The sequence below is a fragment of the Acinonyx jubatus genome, chromosome D3 (genome assembly GCF_027475565.1).
Source record: "Acinonyx jubatus isolate Ajub_Pintada_27869175 chromosome D3, VMU_Ajub_asm_v1.0, whole genome shotgun sequence".
Classification (NCBI taxonomy): Eukaryota; Metazoa; Chordata; class Mammalia; order Carnivora; family Felidae; genus Acinonyx; species Acinonyx jubatus.
Genome location: NC_069392.1, coordinates 25,296,179 through 25,310,986, shown reverse-complemented (window position 1 = coordinate 25,310,986; position 14,808 = coordinate 25,296,179). Strand labels below are relative to the sequence as shown.

The following is a 14,808-nucleotide window of genomic DNA, read 5'->3' as shown; positions in this document are numbered from 1 at the left end:
GGGCCTGGGTTCAAATTTTTGGCTGTGTGACCTTGGGCAAGTCATTTTTCCCTCTCTGAGCCTCAGTTTCCTCACCTGTTAAATGGGAATAATTATGCTCCCAGCCACTGAGAGTAGTCCAAAAGAGATCTGAAGAGAACGTGTGTCATGAACTTTTGCCTGTTGTGTTTATTACGAGTATACGTAATTATCAAGACAGAGGAAGTCACATGCCGGCAATGATGGGAGACCCCAAAGCTCACATTTATGCACAGACCCAGGAGACAATTTGGCTTTAGGAACTTTTATTTGCACGGGAAAGATGGGCAAACCGGGTCTGGGGGAGGGGCGGGGCAAGGGAGAAGAGCAGAGTGTGGATGGCTTCACTTGGGGGGCTCGGTGGCGAGGACCGGGAAGCAGCCCTCATGATGCCACTGCCTGTCACGCAGGCGACGCACGGCCTGCATCTGCGGCTGGAAGGCCCCCCACTCGTTCCAGTGCCGGAATTCGCCTGGCTCCAGGAGGTACTGGTACCCGCGGTAGCCGGGATATTGATAGCCGACCCAGCTGGAAGGGAAGTAAGGAGGACAGGGTGGAGACGGTCAGCCTCACTGCCCGGCACCCAGATCCCTGCCGGGGCCAGCTCCCCCCATCCCTGCAATCCGTTCTCCATCCCTCATGGGCTTTGGTCACAGGAAGGGGGCGCAGCTCCTCTGTCCTGGCTTTGCCCCTTCTTGGGGCTTCCTATTGGCTTTGGCCAGTAACTCCACCTCGGTAAAAGACCTCAGTTTCCCCTTCTGGAAAGCTATTAGGGGGCCACGTGGAAAAATGTACCTAAAGTACTTCGTGTGCTTGGGTGGTAGGGAGATCAGTGCACATCCCACCGATGGTGGTGACGTGGGGCTCACACAACAGGATCGAAGGGATGAGAATAGGTTTTGGGGACTGGTTAGCAATGAGGCACAGAAGAAAGAGGAGCCTCCTTTCAAATAGTGGTTTCCTAGGTAGGTAAGTGAATTTACATGTAGTGGTTGCGAACGCACAGTCTGATGTCAGCAATACTTTCGTTCAGATCCCAGCACCGCTACCTGTTAGCTGTGAGATTCACAGCTAACCAAGCGATTGCTAGGTTTGGTCACACTGACATGTAATTCGTCAGAGTATGAGTCCACTCTCCAGGGGAATAATGCTCTGTGGGTGCAATCCCAGCCCCCAGCACCAGGGAGGGGCCGTGTGGCCTTCCTACGCACCCGATGTTATATTCTAGAAGGGGGACCGCCTTTGAGTTCCGTGCTTAAGGCAGAAGCCACGGGCCTGGCAGGAGAGATGCTTACGTTCCACTGGAGACCCTCACGCTGCCCACGCGGTCACAGAAGCCATAGACCCAGAGACTGGGCACATCGTCCTCCTGGATCTCCATGGTGTTGCCCTTGAAGTTGGCACCTTCAAACAGGCAGATCTTGTGCTCCTGGGAGTCCTAGGGAAGGAGAGACCGGGGCAGGCATGTGAAGTGTGAACGGGGCGAAGAGAAGTAGCATAGAGGGGCCCCCTGGGCGTGGACAGAGAGACAGCTGAGTCTGCTCGGGCTGCCATGGGCTCTCGCCCGGGGCTGCCACTGTCCGGCCCGGGAGGGCCCTCCTCAGCTGTGGAAAGAAGCTAGAACGGCCTGCGTTTCATGGAGCTGTCATGCGGGTTACATGCAGTAATTCACACAGCACTCTCCACACCGCGCCTCGCGTACGATTAAGCGCTCACCAAACCCTGTGTCCGTCACGGCTATCGTTACAGCCAGGGATGCAGAGGCTCTCGGAGTGCAATTCGTTCCTCCCATCCCAGCCTGCACCCTTCTCCTCCCCTCCGACCCGCCACACCGACTCTTTTGTAGTTCCTGGGCTCCCAGTTCATCCTTGCTTCAGGGAATTCGGCACCCCCTTTGCAGCGGAAAAGCCCGTCAGGCCTCTTGTGGCTCACTGGGTCCTCAGCCTCCGGCGAGCTGGCTTCCTCGACCACCCCTGGCCGGCTGCCACCACCCACAGCAGAGCCCCCACTAACCCCTCCTGCTCTCCTAGCCCGGGGTGCGTGCCACGTGCTTTGTGATTACAGATTGATTTCTGTGATTGGGTTTTCAGTGGTGGCCTCTTGTGAGGGCAGGGGTCTGGCCTGTCCCGTGAAGAGTTGTGCACGTGGAGCCCGCAACGGAGCCTGGCGGACAGAGGTCAACCGATAGTGGTTGAATGCATGATGGTAAGTGGGAGGTAGGTCAGGTTGGACACCCATCTAATGTCCCAGGAGTGTGGGCTGGGAAGGAGCCAGGGAACCGGGCGGGGAGGGAGCGGGAGCTGCCCAAGGAAGAGACCATGGTGGCCCGCACGAGGACAGTGGCCGAGCTAGAGAGGGGAGAGGGGTCTGGCGTTCTCAGCCCCGGCGACACCTCCTACCTGGTGGGCATGAGAAAGATATCAGTGCCCGTGACCCGGCCGCAGAGATTCGGATGCAATGGATCTGGGGTGGGGTGCAGGCACTGGGATTTTTTTCCCCCTAGTGATAGACTATATAGTTAAGCAAATACGTCCAACCTATTAGAATTTCGACATGCAAACAGTATAGCAATAGTAATGAGATCGTTTTATTCTTATTTTTATTTTTGCACTACGGGGTCAAACCCTGGTTTGTGTATGTTACACGGAGAGCACACCTCCATTCAGACTAGTCAAGAGTTAAGCACTCAACAGCCACAGGTGGCTACTCCTTAAGGTATTGGGCAGCAAAGCTCTAGAAGCTACGAGAAATGCCCTGGCCGGTCAAGCCTCCAAACAAGCTTTGTTGACATAGATTGCCTTTTAAGGACCATTGATTGAGAGGTACATCTATGAATTCTTACCAGGGGCCCATTACAGCCTGATAAGTCAGCTCCCAGTTCTGAGAAATATGTTGGGGCGATGCCAAAACAGCTGGCATCACGGACATTCATAGAAGTTCTTCGGGAAAACTCCCGTCATGGGGGCAGAAGCTGGTTGCCCTTGGAGATCGACACTGGTGACGGAACACACGGCTGGTTCCAGCATCGCAACCAGCACTACTCTGGAAAAGCTGCCTTTCTTGGGGATCGCACCAGCGATCTTGGCTTTGAGTCTTCCTTAAGTGATACTATTTAGCTCAGCTAAATAGTATAAAGGAGCTACTTCAGTATGTTGTCCTATCATCGTGAAGTTCAAGGTGTCCTTCTACGACATCCCTCTTCTCAGCTACCACACAGGCTTGAACCTGCCCCTTGGAGGTTTTGAACAGGCACGGGGATTGTCAGAACTTCTTAGGAGGGTCTAACGTGCAGTCAGGGATGAGAAACGGTCCACAAAGAGAAGCAAGGGAGACACTGAAGTCTCTCGTTCCAACAACTAAGGTAGTGAGTCTCCTCTCTAAAGCGGCAGGGAAGGAAAAAGCCATGTCTCGTATGTCTCATTGGTCCAGGGCTCCTAGCGGGGGCTGGGCACACCAGGAACACCTTATAAATCGATGAGCGTCAGGGCCCAGTGCCCTTGGTCATCGTCCCTCCCTGCCTGCCTTTCCTCCTTCTTTCCCTTGCTCGTCCCCCATTGCCTAGCTTGCCATCAGACCTGACCTTTGCTCCTGCCTCCCCACTGATCCCCCAGGACGGGCTCAGGAGCCACTCACCATCTTGATAGGCCGGAAGGACATGAGCCTGTCGCTGCGGTAGCTGCTCGACCACGTGTCCCAGCGCGGGTACTCGCCCTTCTCCAGGACGAACATCTCCCCCCGGAAGTTGGACTGCTCAAAGGCGACCCAGCTGGATGTGGGAGGGATGGACAGAATGACGAGGGCCGGGAGGGGCAAAGGCAAGAAGGAGAGAGACCGTTAGCAGAAGCTCTTGGGTTTGAGCCTAGGCTATGTCACTTACAGGCTGTGTGACCATGGGCAAGTGGCTTTACCTCTCTGAGCCTTGGTTTCTCCCTCCACCATGCCTATTTTCTGGAGGCTGGTGGAGGATTCAATGAGACAGTGTGTTCATTATGTGAGCAAAATGTTTCCCCAGTTGTGGGATTCACACACAACTTAAGCGCTACAAGACCCTGGAGTAAAATAAGACATAAGAAGACATTTCCCTGGAAACCTGATTACAGCTAGGGGAAAGTCTCTGTTGGGTGCTGACGAACCTTTGACACTCACTAGTCTGTCTCTCTCTCTCTCTCTCTCTCTGTGATAAGGAAAGAACAGCCATCCACCCAGAGCCTTGAGCAAGCAAACGGTGTAACAGCCCTTCTTTATGTCCATCGTGTTGACTCTTCACCTTTCACTTACAGCGAGTGATACTAGCTTTCCATGTGTGAAACGGATGTCAAGGTTCTTTAGACAGATATTTAATTGTGTTCGAAAGGGTCGTTTGAAATGAAATATACTAAACAAATCAAAGTCTTGGGAGCACAGGGGCAAGGGGCACGCTGATACAGGGGCCCAGATCACACGCTGGATGAGGACTGGTCTGGAATATGGAAGACACCCAGTAATTGGTATGGAGGCAGTTGTAGGAGCATCGCCTTCTCACACACCTCTGACAATGTGTGTGTGCACAATGTGACAGTGCATTGGAAGATGTTCAGTCCTCTCCAAGAAAGGATTACAAGCCCGAAGTCACACAGGGCTTTTCCTGGCTTTGCCAGTGTCTCCTGATTAAGGATGGGAAGTGCGCTTGTGTTGAAGGGACCCCCTGGTTCTGGGGGAGGTTGATGAAAAAGTTGAGGCTGAGGGACCCATTTCATAGATGGGAAAGTTGAGGCTAAGGGACCCCTTGGCCTTTGCTCTGTATGTGTTCAGGGCGTCTCAGGGAACAAGAGGGGACACTGACATCGGTATCACCTCTCTGGGATCTTCCTCAGAAGGAGATGGGGTGGCGCATGTAGGGGATGGGCTACCACCGTGGACTGAAACACTATAAGCCCCTGGAGCCTCAGGTCCTTGTCTGGGGAATGAGCCAATGCCCCCTGGAGTGACAGAATTAAAGATGCAGTTATGGTCCTAGAACGAAGGGGAATCTGCCTCAGCCTGCTTGATCTAGAAGAGATGAGAAAAGGGTGGATGGATAAATGGATAGATAGATGGATGATGAATGGATGGTTGGGTGGATGGGGAGGGAGCCTTGGAAGATGGTGCCATGTAGTAATTAAGAGCATAGACTCTGGAAACTGACCTAAGTTCTAATCCCAGTTTATCATTTATCTGCTGCGTGACTTCAGGCAAATCACTCAAACTCATTAAGCCCCAGTAGAGGAGAGGAGAGATTGCATCTACCTGTGAGGGTCGAAAAACGAATGCACGGACCAAGTCCAGCCCAGAGAAATCTCAACAAATACTATCTTTTATGATTAAAGAAAGAACAAAGGTGCTGGAGGTCTGAGCTGATGGAAAGACAGATTCTGATGTAACTTGCCACCCTGCCCGCCTGTACCTCAGGCGCTGGACCTCAGGGGTTCTCTGAGATCAGGAAAGACTTTGTGCCCGCAAACTCTCCCTGTCACCGCTCTGGGAGTCATAATACCCAGTGAGGACCTGTTATAAGAATGAGGACTCATATATATTTGTTTCAATCTTTTCTCATCTCCTGTGGCTGACTGGAGCCTTACGAGCAAGGAGACAAGTAGGGCAGGGATATTAAGTTACAGATATGGAAACTGAGGCTCAGAGGGGCCCAGTCACCGTCTAAGGTCCCGGCATGGTGTCAGGTGTCAGGGTGAAGGCTCCTAGGTTTCAGGCAGGCATGCCCCTCTCTCCCCACCCCTGTGCTGAGGGCACACCCCTCCTCTCCTTCCCCCGCCCGCCTCACCCTCTACCTCCGCCTTTCCCACCGCCCTGCGGGTCCTGACACAGACTCAGGACGCTGGGCCACAGCCCCTCTCCTCTCCCCGTCGGGCACAGCCCCAGAGCGCACACCGAAGACCAGCCGCATCTTTGTTGGAGGAGAAACACTCTGGGTTTGAGTCACTGTCACCAAAAAAAGCCCGAAAACCCCAATTGGCCACATCCGTAGCTTCTGTTCCCAGCTGGGCTTTGGGTCTGAGGGTGGGGCTGAGGCCGTGTGGCCCACACCAGGGGTGGGGGTGGGGCAGGAGGTAGAAGTGCACCTCCTTCGCTGAGTTTCGCTACACTCACAGGGCAACGGCGAGGGGAAGCAGCCGTCACTGTCACCCGCTATGTTTGGGCAGGCACGAAGTGCCAGGCTGCCTTATCTCTTTTAGGCTTCAGCATAATTCGATGGAGGGGAGTGGGGACCATTACTCTCTCCATTTCAGAGATGAGAAAACTGAGGTTCGGAGACGGCACAGGTGAGTGGGGGAGGTGGGACTTCAACTCAGGCCTGACTGACCTCAAAGCCCATCTCTGCCCTTTGTACTGCAGTCCCACGATGCTGGGTATACAGGCTGACCATACCCCTTGGGGGCTGGGGGGCTGGTGGGACAAGAGGCAAAGCAGCCACGTGGGTCCTGTCCTGCACTCTGACCTCAGCAGGGCCTGGAGCCGGTATAGCCACTGCATCCACCAGGCTTTCCATGGGGGTCACTAAGGCCCAGAGAGGCCCGGAGAGCCAGGGGCAGGCAGTGGAGTAAGTGATGAAAACACTGCATGAAACTGACCTGAGTTGAATCCAGGAGCTGCCACTTACCGCTGCGTGACTTTGGCCAAGGGACCTAACCCCTCTGAGCCTCGGTTTCCCCGACTGTGAAAAGGGCATAAGAAAAGCGCCTGCCTTGGGGCGCCTGGGGGCTCAGTTGGTTGGGCGGCCGACTCCGGCTCAGGTCATGATCTCGCGGTCTGTGAGTTCGAGCCCCGCATCGGGCTCTGTGCTGACAGGTCCGAGCCCGGAGCCTGCTTCGGATTCTGTATCTCCCTCTCTCTCTGCCCCTTCCCCACTCGCGCTGTCTTTCTCTCTCACAAAAATAAATAAAACATTTAAAAAAAGAAAAAAAGAACAGCCCTTGCCTCATGTAGCAATCATCTAGGTAAAGCCCTCAGTCGGTGTCCAGCACCTACTGTGTGCTCACTGGATGCTGACTGTTTCTCATAAGGCTGCCTGAGGCCCAGGAGGGAGGCAGTGGGAGAAGCAGGGTTCGTTCCTTCTATAGAGAAAAAGCGTTTCTCCCCCAGAATCATGACTTACTGTGAGTGTGACCTTACGCTAATCAAATCATCTCTCTGAACCTCAGTTTCTTCATCTGTAGAATGGGAAGGGGGATAATACCACCCCCTCGCGTTTGAAACAAGGCCTGGAAATATTACACGGGTCTCCACTAACATGGAGCAGGTGCCCAGGAAATGGCAGCTACTGTGTTTCATTATTGTTATTCTACTGTGGCCCTGGGAGTGCCCTCCCCACCGCCCCTCCGCCAACACTCACGGTCCCGAGGTGACAATGAGGCTGCGCACTCGGTCGAAGCCACGGTCCGCCAGGTTCAAGCACTCCCCAGAGAATTCCACACGCCGGCCCTGGAAGTTCTCCTGCTCAAAGACCACCAGCTGCAGGAGGGAACCCCCGTCCCCGGTGGGGGGGTGGGGGGTGGAAAGGGGTACAGAGTGAGGGGGGTGGTACACCCCCCAGGTCAAAACTTCATTAAGTAACTATATAAGTAAGAGCAGACCCACACGGATCATAGGAGAGTGGGCCACGAACCAAATTCTGTGAAACTGTCCTGTCCTCCCTTCCTTACACTTCTGGACTGAGCATCTCTGCACCATCTTTAGGAATTGATGGCTCTTCCTTCCCGCCTAGGTGCTGTTCCTTCTGCCTGGAATGCCCTCTCCAACACACGTCCCCATCCTGGAGCTCATCCATGGTCCCTGTCCTGCTCTAGGCTCAGATGTCACCTCCTCCAGGAAGCCTTCCCTGATACGCTTGCCCCATGCGGGCTTGGTTGAGTGACCCTGCACTGTGCTTAACCCATTATCAGCACAACCAACACGGTCCCTGCTGCTTTGCTTCCTGGCTTCTCTCTGCGCACCCCCTCCCCCTTTATTCAACCTCCAAAGACCAAAGGCTCCTCCAGGGCAGGGTGTGGGGTTGATCTGGTTGTGCACCCGCAGCCTCAGCCTCAGCCTCAGCGCCTGTCACAGAGCTGACGCTCAGAAAGCACTTGCCAGTTCACCTGCCTCAGCGTAGGGGCCTCTGCGCTGAACTTGGGCTAATCCCTCACTTCACTGGGCCTCCAGCATTTTGTTGTCCCGAGCTGGGAAAACCTCGCCGTTCACTTGAACTGAGGCAAGTGTCCTCCTTCTCTGAGCCTCAGTTTCCCCAGCTATACAAGGAGGAGGTGCACACACCCTTGACCCAGCATGTGCACGCCTCCACTTGCCCTCCCCAGAGGAATTCTGGCACGTGGGCCTCAGGAGACACGGACAAGAACGACCCGGCCACACTTGTCGCCAGAGAAAAGCCAGCAGCCACCCAAATGGTCTTCAGGAGTGACGGTCCCACTCTGACACAGCAGCTGCCCAAATGAGTGACCCATAGCAACACACAGCAATGTGGCTGACTATTCTGGATCTCGCGGGAGTGGGTGGAAAGAAAAGAGAAAAACCCAAATGATTGCATACAGCATCATTCTAGAAGTTAACAACACGTAAAATACAAACACAGGAATTTCTTTTAATGGCATAATGCATAAAAATGCAGGGAGGCAGGGGCACCTGGGTGGCTCAGTCGGTTCGGAGTCTGACTTCGGCTCAGGTCATGATGCCACAGCTCGTGAGTTCGAGCCCCGCATCGGGCTCAGTGCTGACAGCTCAGAGCCTGGAGCCTGCTCCGGATTCTGTGTCTCCCTCTCTCTCTGTCCCTCCCCCCTTCACACCCTGTCTCTCTCTCCTCTCAAAGATGAATAAAAACGTTAAAAAAAATAATATCAAAAAGAACTAACTGCATGACAAAAGCCAGCCACACGCGGACCACATGAGAGAGCACGTCGTGAACCCAGTTCTGTGCACCCCAGTTTGAAACCTAAACCCACCCCAAGCCGAGAGGCTAGATGTTGAGCTCTACGGAAGCCCTTTCAGACCTCAGTGCCTCGAAGAATTTTCCGGAGGGGCTGAGGCCACCTGCAGCTCCTAGAGTACCTCCCAGGGGGCGGGTGGTTCCTGCTGCTAAACCAGCCCACCTCTGCCCCTCCTTCCTTTCTCAAAACTCCGAGCACAGCCGGGTGGGGCTGGCAGGACCAGCTGGGGGTAGGGGGGGAGGGGGAGGGAAAGAGGAGGGGAGAGGGGAGGAGGGAGAGGAAATAGGGGTGGAGCCCAGCCACTGCTCCCCGGAGTGCTTACCTTGTAGCTAACCAGAGGCAGGTCCCCCGCTTTTGTCGTGGGCACGGATGCGGGGGCCAGGGCGGGGCCGGGGCCGGGGGCCGGTCCTGCCGCTGGGGCCCCTTTCCCCTTCCCATCAGGCCCTGTGTTCGCTGCCGCTGTAGCTGAGGCCTTCACAGCCTGAGACATGGTCCCCACCTGCAAACCCCTGCAAAGGAACCTTTGGCCTGGGTCACTCAGGGATGGCGCCCTCAAGCTGTGTCCCAGCCTGGCATTCCCCTCCCCCCAACCGGCCCCAAGATGTTTGCAGCCCTCTCTGAACTCATTTGTGCGCTCTCTCGCTCTCTCTCATTCTAAGTCCCCTGTCTGGGGACCGCTCTTTCTTGGTAGGCCTTCCCCCAGGCCTCCTGCCACCTGCTGCGCCCCCCCCCCCCGCCCCCCACCGCCTGGCACACTGCTCATCAGGCTTCTCTGCTGGTTCCATTCAGTTCGCCTCCCCAGATTCATAACAAGATGTCCCATCTGGGGGTCCTTGGGGTAGGTACCTCGGGCACGTCACCAGCATTTGTGATCATGAATGCTGAGCCGGTGCGGTGGGTTCAGTGGGGGCCATGGTATCCCCTCTGAGCTCAGAGAGGGGAGGTGACCCGCCCCAGCACACAGGGCTGCTAAGAGGTAGGGCTCCAATCTCACCTCAAGCAGATGGACCCAGCCGCCGGGTTATTACCTGCTCTGCTCTTTCCTTATTCTGATGAGCCCACCCCACCGTCCCCAGCGGCATCGGCCGTAGATTCTTAACCAACACCTGTTCCGGGAATGAATGCCTGCGGATTCTTGACCTCTTCCCGGGTTGACCTGCTGCCTCTGGCATTGGCTGCCAAGGGTGTGTGGGTGCAGACACGGACCCGGACTGGGGCATAATGGAGGGAGCCGAGAGAGTGGGTCGAGTGTATGTAGGGGCTTCTGAGACGAAGCCCTCTCCGGCTGCGTAGGCTTTGGTCAATGCCTGTGGCTCCTCAGTGCTTTGGGGTCATGGGCGCCTTTGAGTGTTTGAAGAACGCCCTGTGATTGCCCCCCTTTCATTTTGGAGACAATTTCTGGGGATCTGAGGACCCCCTGCCAGTACAGATTAAGGCCCTCTGGTCCCTGGCTGGTTCCTGAAGGCTTTGGGTAAGAAAGAGCTAATTGGGACAAGCAGACCCTCCCCCCCACTTCCCCCAGGAGGGTTGTCGTTTCTCTGCCAAGCTCTGCCCACTCTGGGCAGGCCAGACATCTGGGCCACATCTGTGACTTCCAGGCTCTTGCTTACATCCCTCACAACCCACATGTCACTCTGGGAATCAACATTCCCCTGAGCTGGCAGTCAGGGTCCTTCCTTCCTGGAGATGTTCCTGTTCTCTCTCTCCCTCTCCCTCTCCCTCTCCCTCTCTCTCTCCTTTTCTCTGTCCTTCTCTGTTTATTTTTATCTCCTCTCTCTCTCACTCTGCCTTTCTCTCTCTTCTGCTACAGCTCTCTTTGCCTCCCTCTGTCTCTCCTCTCCTCTCCTCTCCTCTCCTCTCCTCTCCTCTCCCCTCCCCTTGGGCTCTCAGCAGCTGCCGGGTCCCCTCTTACCTGGGGACCTGCTACTTCCTGCTAAAGGACAGGCAGGCAGACGGGCGGACTGGTGCAGTGGGTGACTGGGGGCCGACCCCCCATTTTATAGTCTGGCAGACACCAGGGCCCATGCCCTGTGACACAAAGCTGGAGCTGGCTCAGCAGGCTCTGGGCTGGGGGAGGCCCCTGGGGCCCCGACCTCGCCTAGGTTACTGTGGAGAGCAGCAGTTTCCATTGTGAGCCCAGCTCGCACAGCAGAAACCCTGGCCAGCTGCCACTTTGCCTCGCCCCCGTGCCTGGCCCCTACCGGGAGGCCTATCTCCAAAAACCCAGCTGTGCTAGGCCCATGGGGTCCCCGCTGGCTGCCAGTCCTGGGACAGGGAAAAGAGGAGCCCCGGGAGGGGGGGGTGGTGGGATACTTGGGTGACAGGGGGCATAGCAGGTGCGAAAATGCTTTGTAAAGGCAGATGTGGGTGTGATGCCAAGAGCCCCGCCTACTGAGTGTTTGCTGTGTGCTAAGCGCACCACCAAAAGCACGACTCCTGCCATCTTGGTCAAGCCCCAGGGCAGCCCATCTTATCTGGTACTTTCAATGCCCATTTCACAGATGAGCCCAGCTCTCTGAAAGAGAGGTCGGAGGCAGGAACCGGCCCAAACCGGCTGCCCCGGGGGCCTGTGTGCTTCATTCTCCTGCCATCTGATCTTGGCTCTGGCCTGACTTTCTGCCCTCAGTATAGACGTCAGGCTGTGCTCAGGCCTGTTGAAGGTTCAAAGCCTGAGTCCTGTTCCTCTATCCACATTGAGCCCAGATTCCTCCTCCACTCTTCCCTGACCTGCCTGTAGAAGTCCCCCCACTGCCCCCTCCCCACCCTAAGCTGACCCCGGGGACAGAGCTGGTGGCCAGGAACATGACTGCCATCTGGAAGCTTCCTTGGGGAAGCCCCGAACCCCACTCCCTTCTTGTCCTCTGCTGGATCCCAGCACTGGCACAGAGGCACGCCCAGTCAATTTGGGGGGACTAAATGGTCCCGCCAATGGCTCATGATGCAAGCTGGGGCACAGGGGGAAATAGGGGAACCAGGGTGAGGGAGAGAACCAGGGTGACTGGCTGGGAGAAGTGGAGAGGCACAGAGAGAGATGGAGACAGAAATGCAGAGTAGCAGTGGGGGAGACGGACGGTGAAGGGGAAGAGACAGAAGGCAAAATAGAGCAAGAAAAACTCAGAAAAACGGGACACCAGAAGTCACATCTTCCAATTCCTTCCTTTTGCAACCGGGGAGACTGAGGCCCAGCCGGAATGGGTGACTTCCCCAAGGTCACGGAGGGTGAACACATGGTACTGCTGGGGGCGGGGGGGGGGGGGAAACTGCTGAGCTGGGTCAGCCTGCAGCCTGGCTCCCTGGCCCCAGGTAGTGGTGACATCATGGGTTCCTGCCCCCTGTGTGGGGGGTCCAGGGACCCAGGCCCCACGGAACTCAGCTCCGCCTGGAGATCACGCTGGCCTGGGGCCAGCTCTGCTGGCTGCCCCTCCACCCCCCCACCCAACGTCCCCTCACTTCCCAGCCTCTCTCTCAGCCTTTCATCCTCGGCCAAGGCCTAGGAGGGGGGGCAGGAACCACAAGATGGGGCAGCCACTGGAACAGGGGCCAAGATGCCTGCGGCTGGGGCGGGGGGCGGGGGGAACCACCCACAGGTCTGGGCTTCAAGGCCAGGCTGTCTGGGAGAGTTCCATGCTCCCTCGTGGCAATGGGCCCCCTGCCAAAGAGTGGGGGTAGAGGTAGGGGATGGCCCCCCATGCTGGGTGGCTACACCCTGAGCATTTTTACTGACTTGGGTCCCGCAAGCCTCACTATGAGGGGCTGTCTCTGGGATGCATCCTGTTTACAGATGAGGAAACCAAGGCAAATCCTTTTCTCCGTTCTCAGCCTGGGAGCTCGTCCATGAAATGGAATTGGGAGTTACTTCTTTTGAATTCTTCAACCCAAGCTCTTGAAAGCAATGTACTCCTGCTTTTCCATGAAGAATTCTTGTATTCATGTATATAGTGATATATATTCATGTATATTCATGATGTATATTAATGATGTATATTCATGTATATAGTGATATATATATATATATATATGTCAAAGTTTATTTATTTATTTTGAGACAGAACGCATGAGCAGGGGAGGAGCAGAGAGAGAGAAAGAGAGAAAGAATCCCAAGCAGGTTCCGCACTGTCAGCGCAGAGCCTGACTTGGGGCTCGAACTTACGAACCTTGAGATCATGCATGACCTGAGCTGAAATCAAGAGTTGGGCGTTTAACCCACTGAGCCGCCCAGGCGCTCCCCCCCCCCCCCAATGAAGAATTATTTAATAGGAAGTCATTTTTGCAGCTTTATTGAGCTGTAATTGACACCTAACTTTGTGTAAGTATAAGGTGCACAGTGTATTGATTTGATGCACGGGCGTATGTTGCTGTTTTGTTTTGTTTTGTTTGTGCTTGAGAACAGGTAGGATCTACTCTCTTAGCAACGTCCAAGTAGGTGATGGAATATCATTAGGTGCAATCACCATGCTAGGTCCCCAGACTTCTTAATCTTACAAGGAGGGTTTGCCCCCTTTGAACAACATCTCCCCGTGTCCCCCACCGGCCAAGCCCTGGAACACCACTTTACTCTCTGTTTCTATGAGGGTTTTTTTTTGTTTTTTTGGCAGATCTCATGTTATATAAGTGATATCATACGGTATTCGTGTTCCTCTGTCTATTGCAAATGGCGGAACTTTCTTCTTGCTCATGGCTGAGTCATACCCATGTTTATACGCCACATCTTGATCCGTTCATCCGTTGGTGGACACTTGGGTTTCCCCCACGTGTTGGCTGTTGTGAATAACACTGCAATAAACACGGGGGTACGGGTATCTTCATAGTAATCACCTTTATTATTAGCAATGATAATGACAGTGAGGAGGTGCATAACGCTTTCTGTGTTTCAGTTCAGGAGCGGCAAGTGTTGTTCATGGGTAATCACATTTATCTGCACATTACCCCTATCTCTTAGGCTGAGCCCAATTCATTCTTCATACCCATTTTGTACACGGGGAAACTGAGGCTCAGAGAGATTAAGCCACACGCTCAAGTTTTCCAGCCCGTAAAGGGAGGTGCGGACCCAGGCTGCTTGGCCGCAGAGGTTGCGTCCCTGGCCTTTTATCTTTCGTGATAGCCCTTCATCAGAGTCACGCATTTGATAAGGCTGCCTCTAACCAGCCCTGGAGGGAGCTAATGTTGCCATTTTGTAGGCCATGAACTTGAGATCAGACATCCTCCAGGTCACCCAGATGTTAAGAGGCAGGGCTGGATTTCACCCAGAGCGATCTGGTTTCCAGCCACACTCGTTCTCCGCTGTCAGTGGCCCCTCTTGGGTCAGCCCTCGGAGGGTGGGAGTGTGGGGACGGGTTACCCAAAGCAAATCTTACCCCCCCTGGATATCTGACAGGTTTATTTGCACAGCAGCGTTCACACCCACCAGCTCCTTTATTCTGCCTACAGAACCACCTGGACTCCTCTTTGAACTCTGTGGGTCCTGGAGATCTTGGCCCCTGCCTGCCTTTCGTGCCGGGCTCCCTCTTTCAGGGTCCTGGAACTCCAGCTCAATTGGGCTACTGGCTCTTCCTCGCACATATGCTCCCAAGTTCCCACCTCTACGCTTTTGCTTAGAAAAAGCATTCCCTGAAGCTCACTTTGTATACATCCTCCTCGCCCTTCAGAGTCTCGTGGCTGCCTTCAGAGTCTTGCTAAATGCCACCTCTGACATGAAGCCTTCCCTGATTACCCCTACTGGAAGAGGAGGGGGTGGGGGAGGAGGAAATGTACAGACATTTGATGAACGTTTTCCCTGTGGTAGGCATGTTACATAACCTCACAACAACCCCGTGATATAGTTTATTCTTGTCCCGTT

The 14,808-nt window shown here is 54.9% G+C and overlaps 1 protein-coding gene across 3 annotated transcripts; it reads right to left on the bottom strand.

The window, feature by feature from the left end:
- Positions 1 to 267: 267 nt before the first annotated feature.
- CRYBB1 (crystallin beta B1) lies at positions 268 to 11,045 on the bottom strand. Of its 3 annotated transcripts, none has more exons than XM_027050825.2 (6): positions 10,885 to 11,045; positions 9,295 to 9,500; positions 7,385 to 7,503; positions 3,652 to 3,784; positions 1,314 to 1,456; positions 268 to 546 (listed from the first exon to the last, which is right to left on the bottom strand). In XM_027050825.2, the coding sequence occupies exons 2-6, from the start codon at positions 9,460 to 9,462 to the stop codon at positions 363 to 365; spliced, it is 747 nt and encodes a 248-aa protein (XP_026906626.1). In that variant the 5' UTR covers positions 9,463 to 9,500; positions 10,885 to 11,045; the 3' UTR covers positions 268 to 362. The 3 variants fall into 3 exon arrangements, with proteins under 3 accessions (XP_026906626.1, XP_026906625.1, XP_026906627.1); XM_027050824.2 differs by having other exon boundaries at positions 9,295 to 9,493; XM_027050826.2 differs by having other exon boundaries at positions 9,295 to 9,481.
- Positions 11,046 to 14,808: the final 3,763 nt, after the last annotated feature.

Excerpts from the sequence above, each read along its gene's own strand:
- CRYBB1 (XM_027050825.2), bottom strand. The coding sequence starts at position 9,462 with ATGTCTCAGGCTGTGAAGGCCTCAGCTACAGCGGCAGCGAACACAGGG. Across the intron at positions 7,504-9,294 it reads TGCCTCTGGTTAGCTACAAG|CTGGTGGTCTTTGAGCAGGA; the intron begins GTAAGCACTCCG and ends TCCCTCCTGCAG. Across the intron at positions 1,457-3,651 it reads CCTTCCGGCCTATCAAGATG|GACTCCCAGGAGCACAAGAT; the intron begins GTGAGTGGCTCC and ends CTCCTTCCCTAG.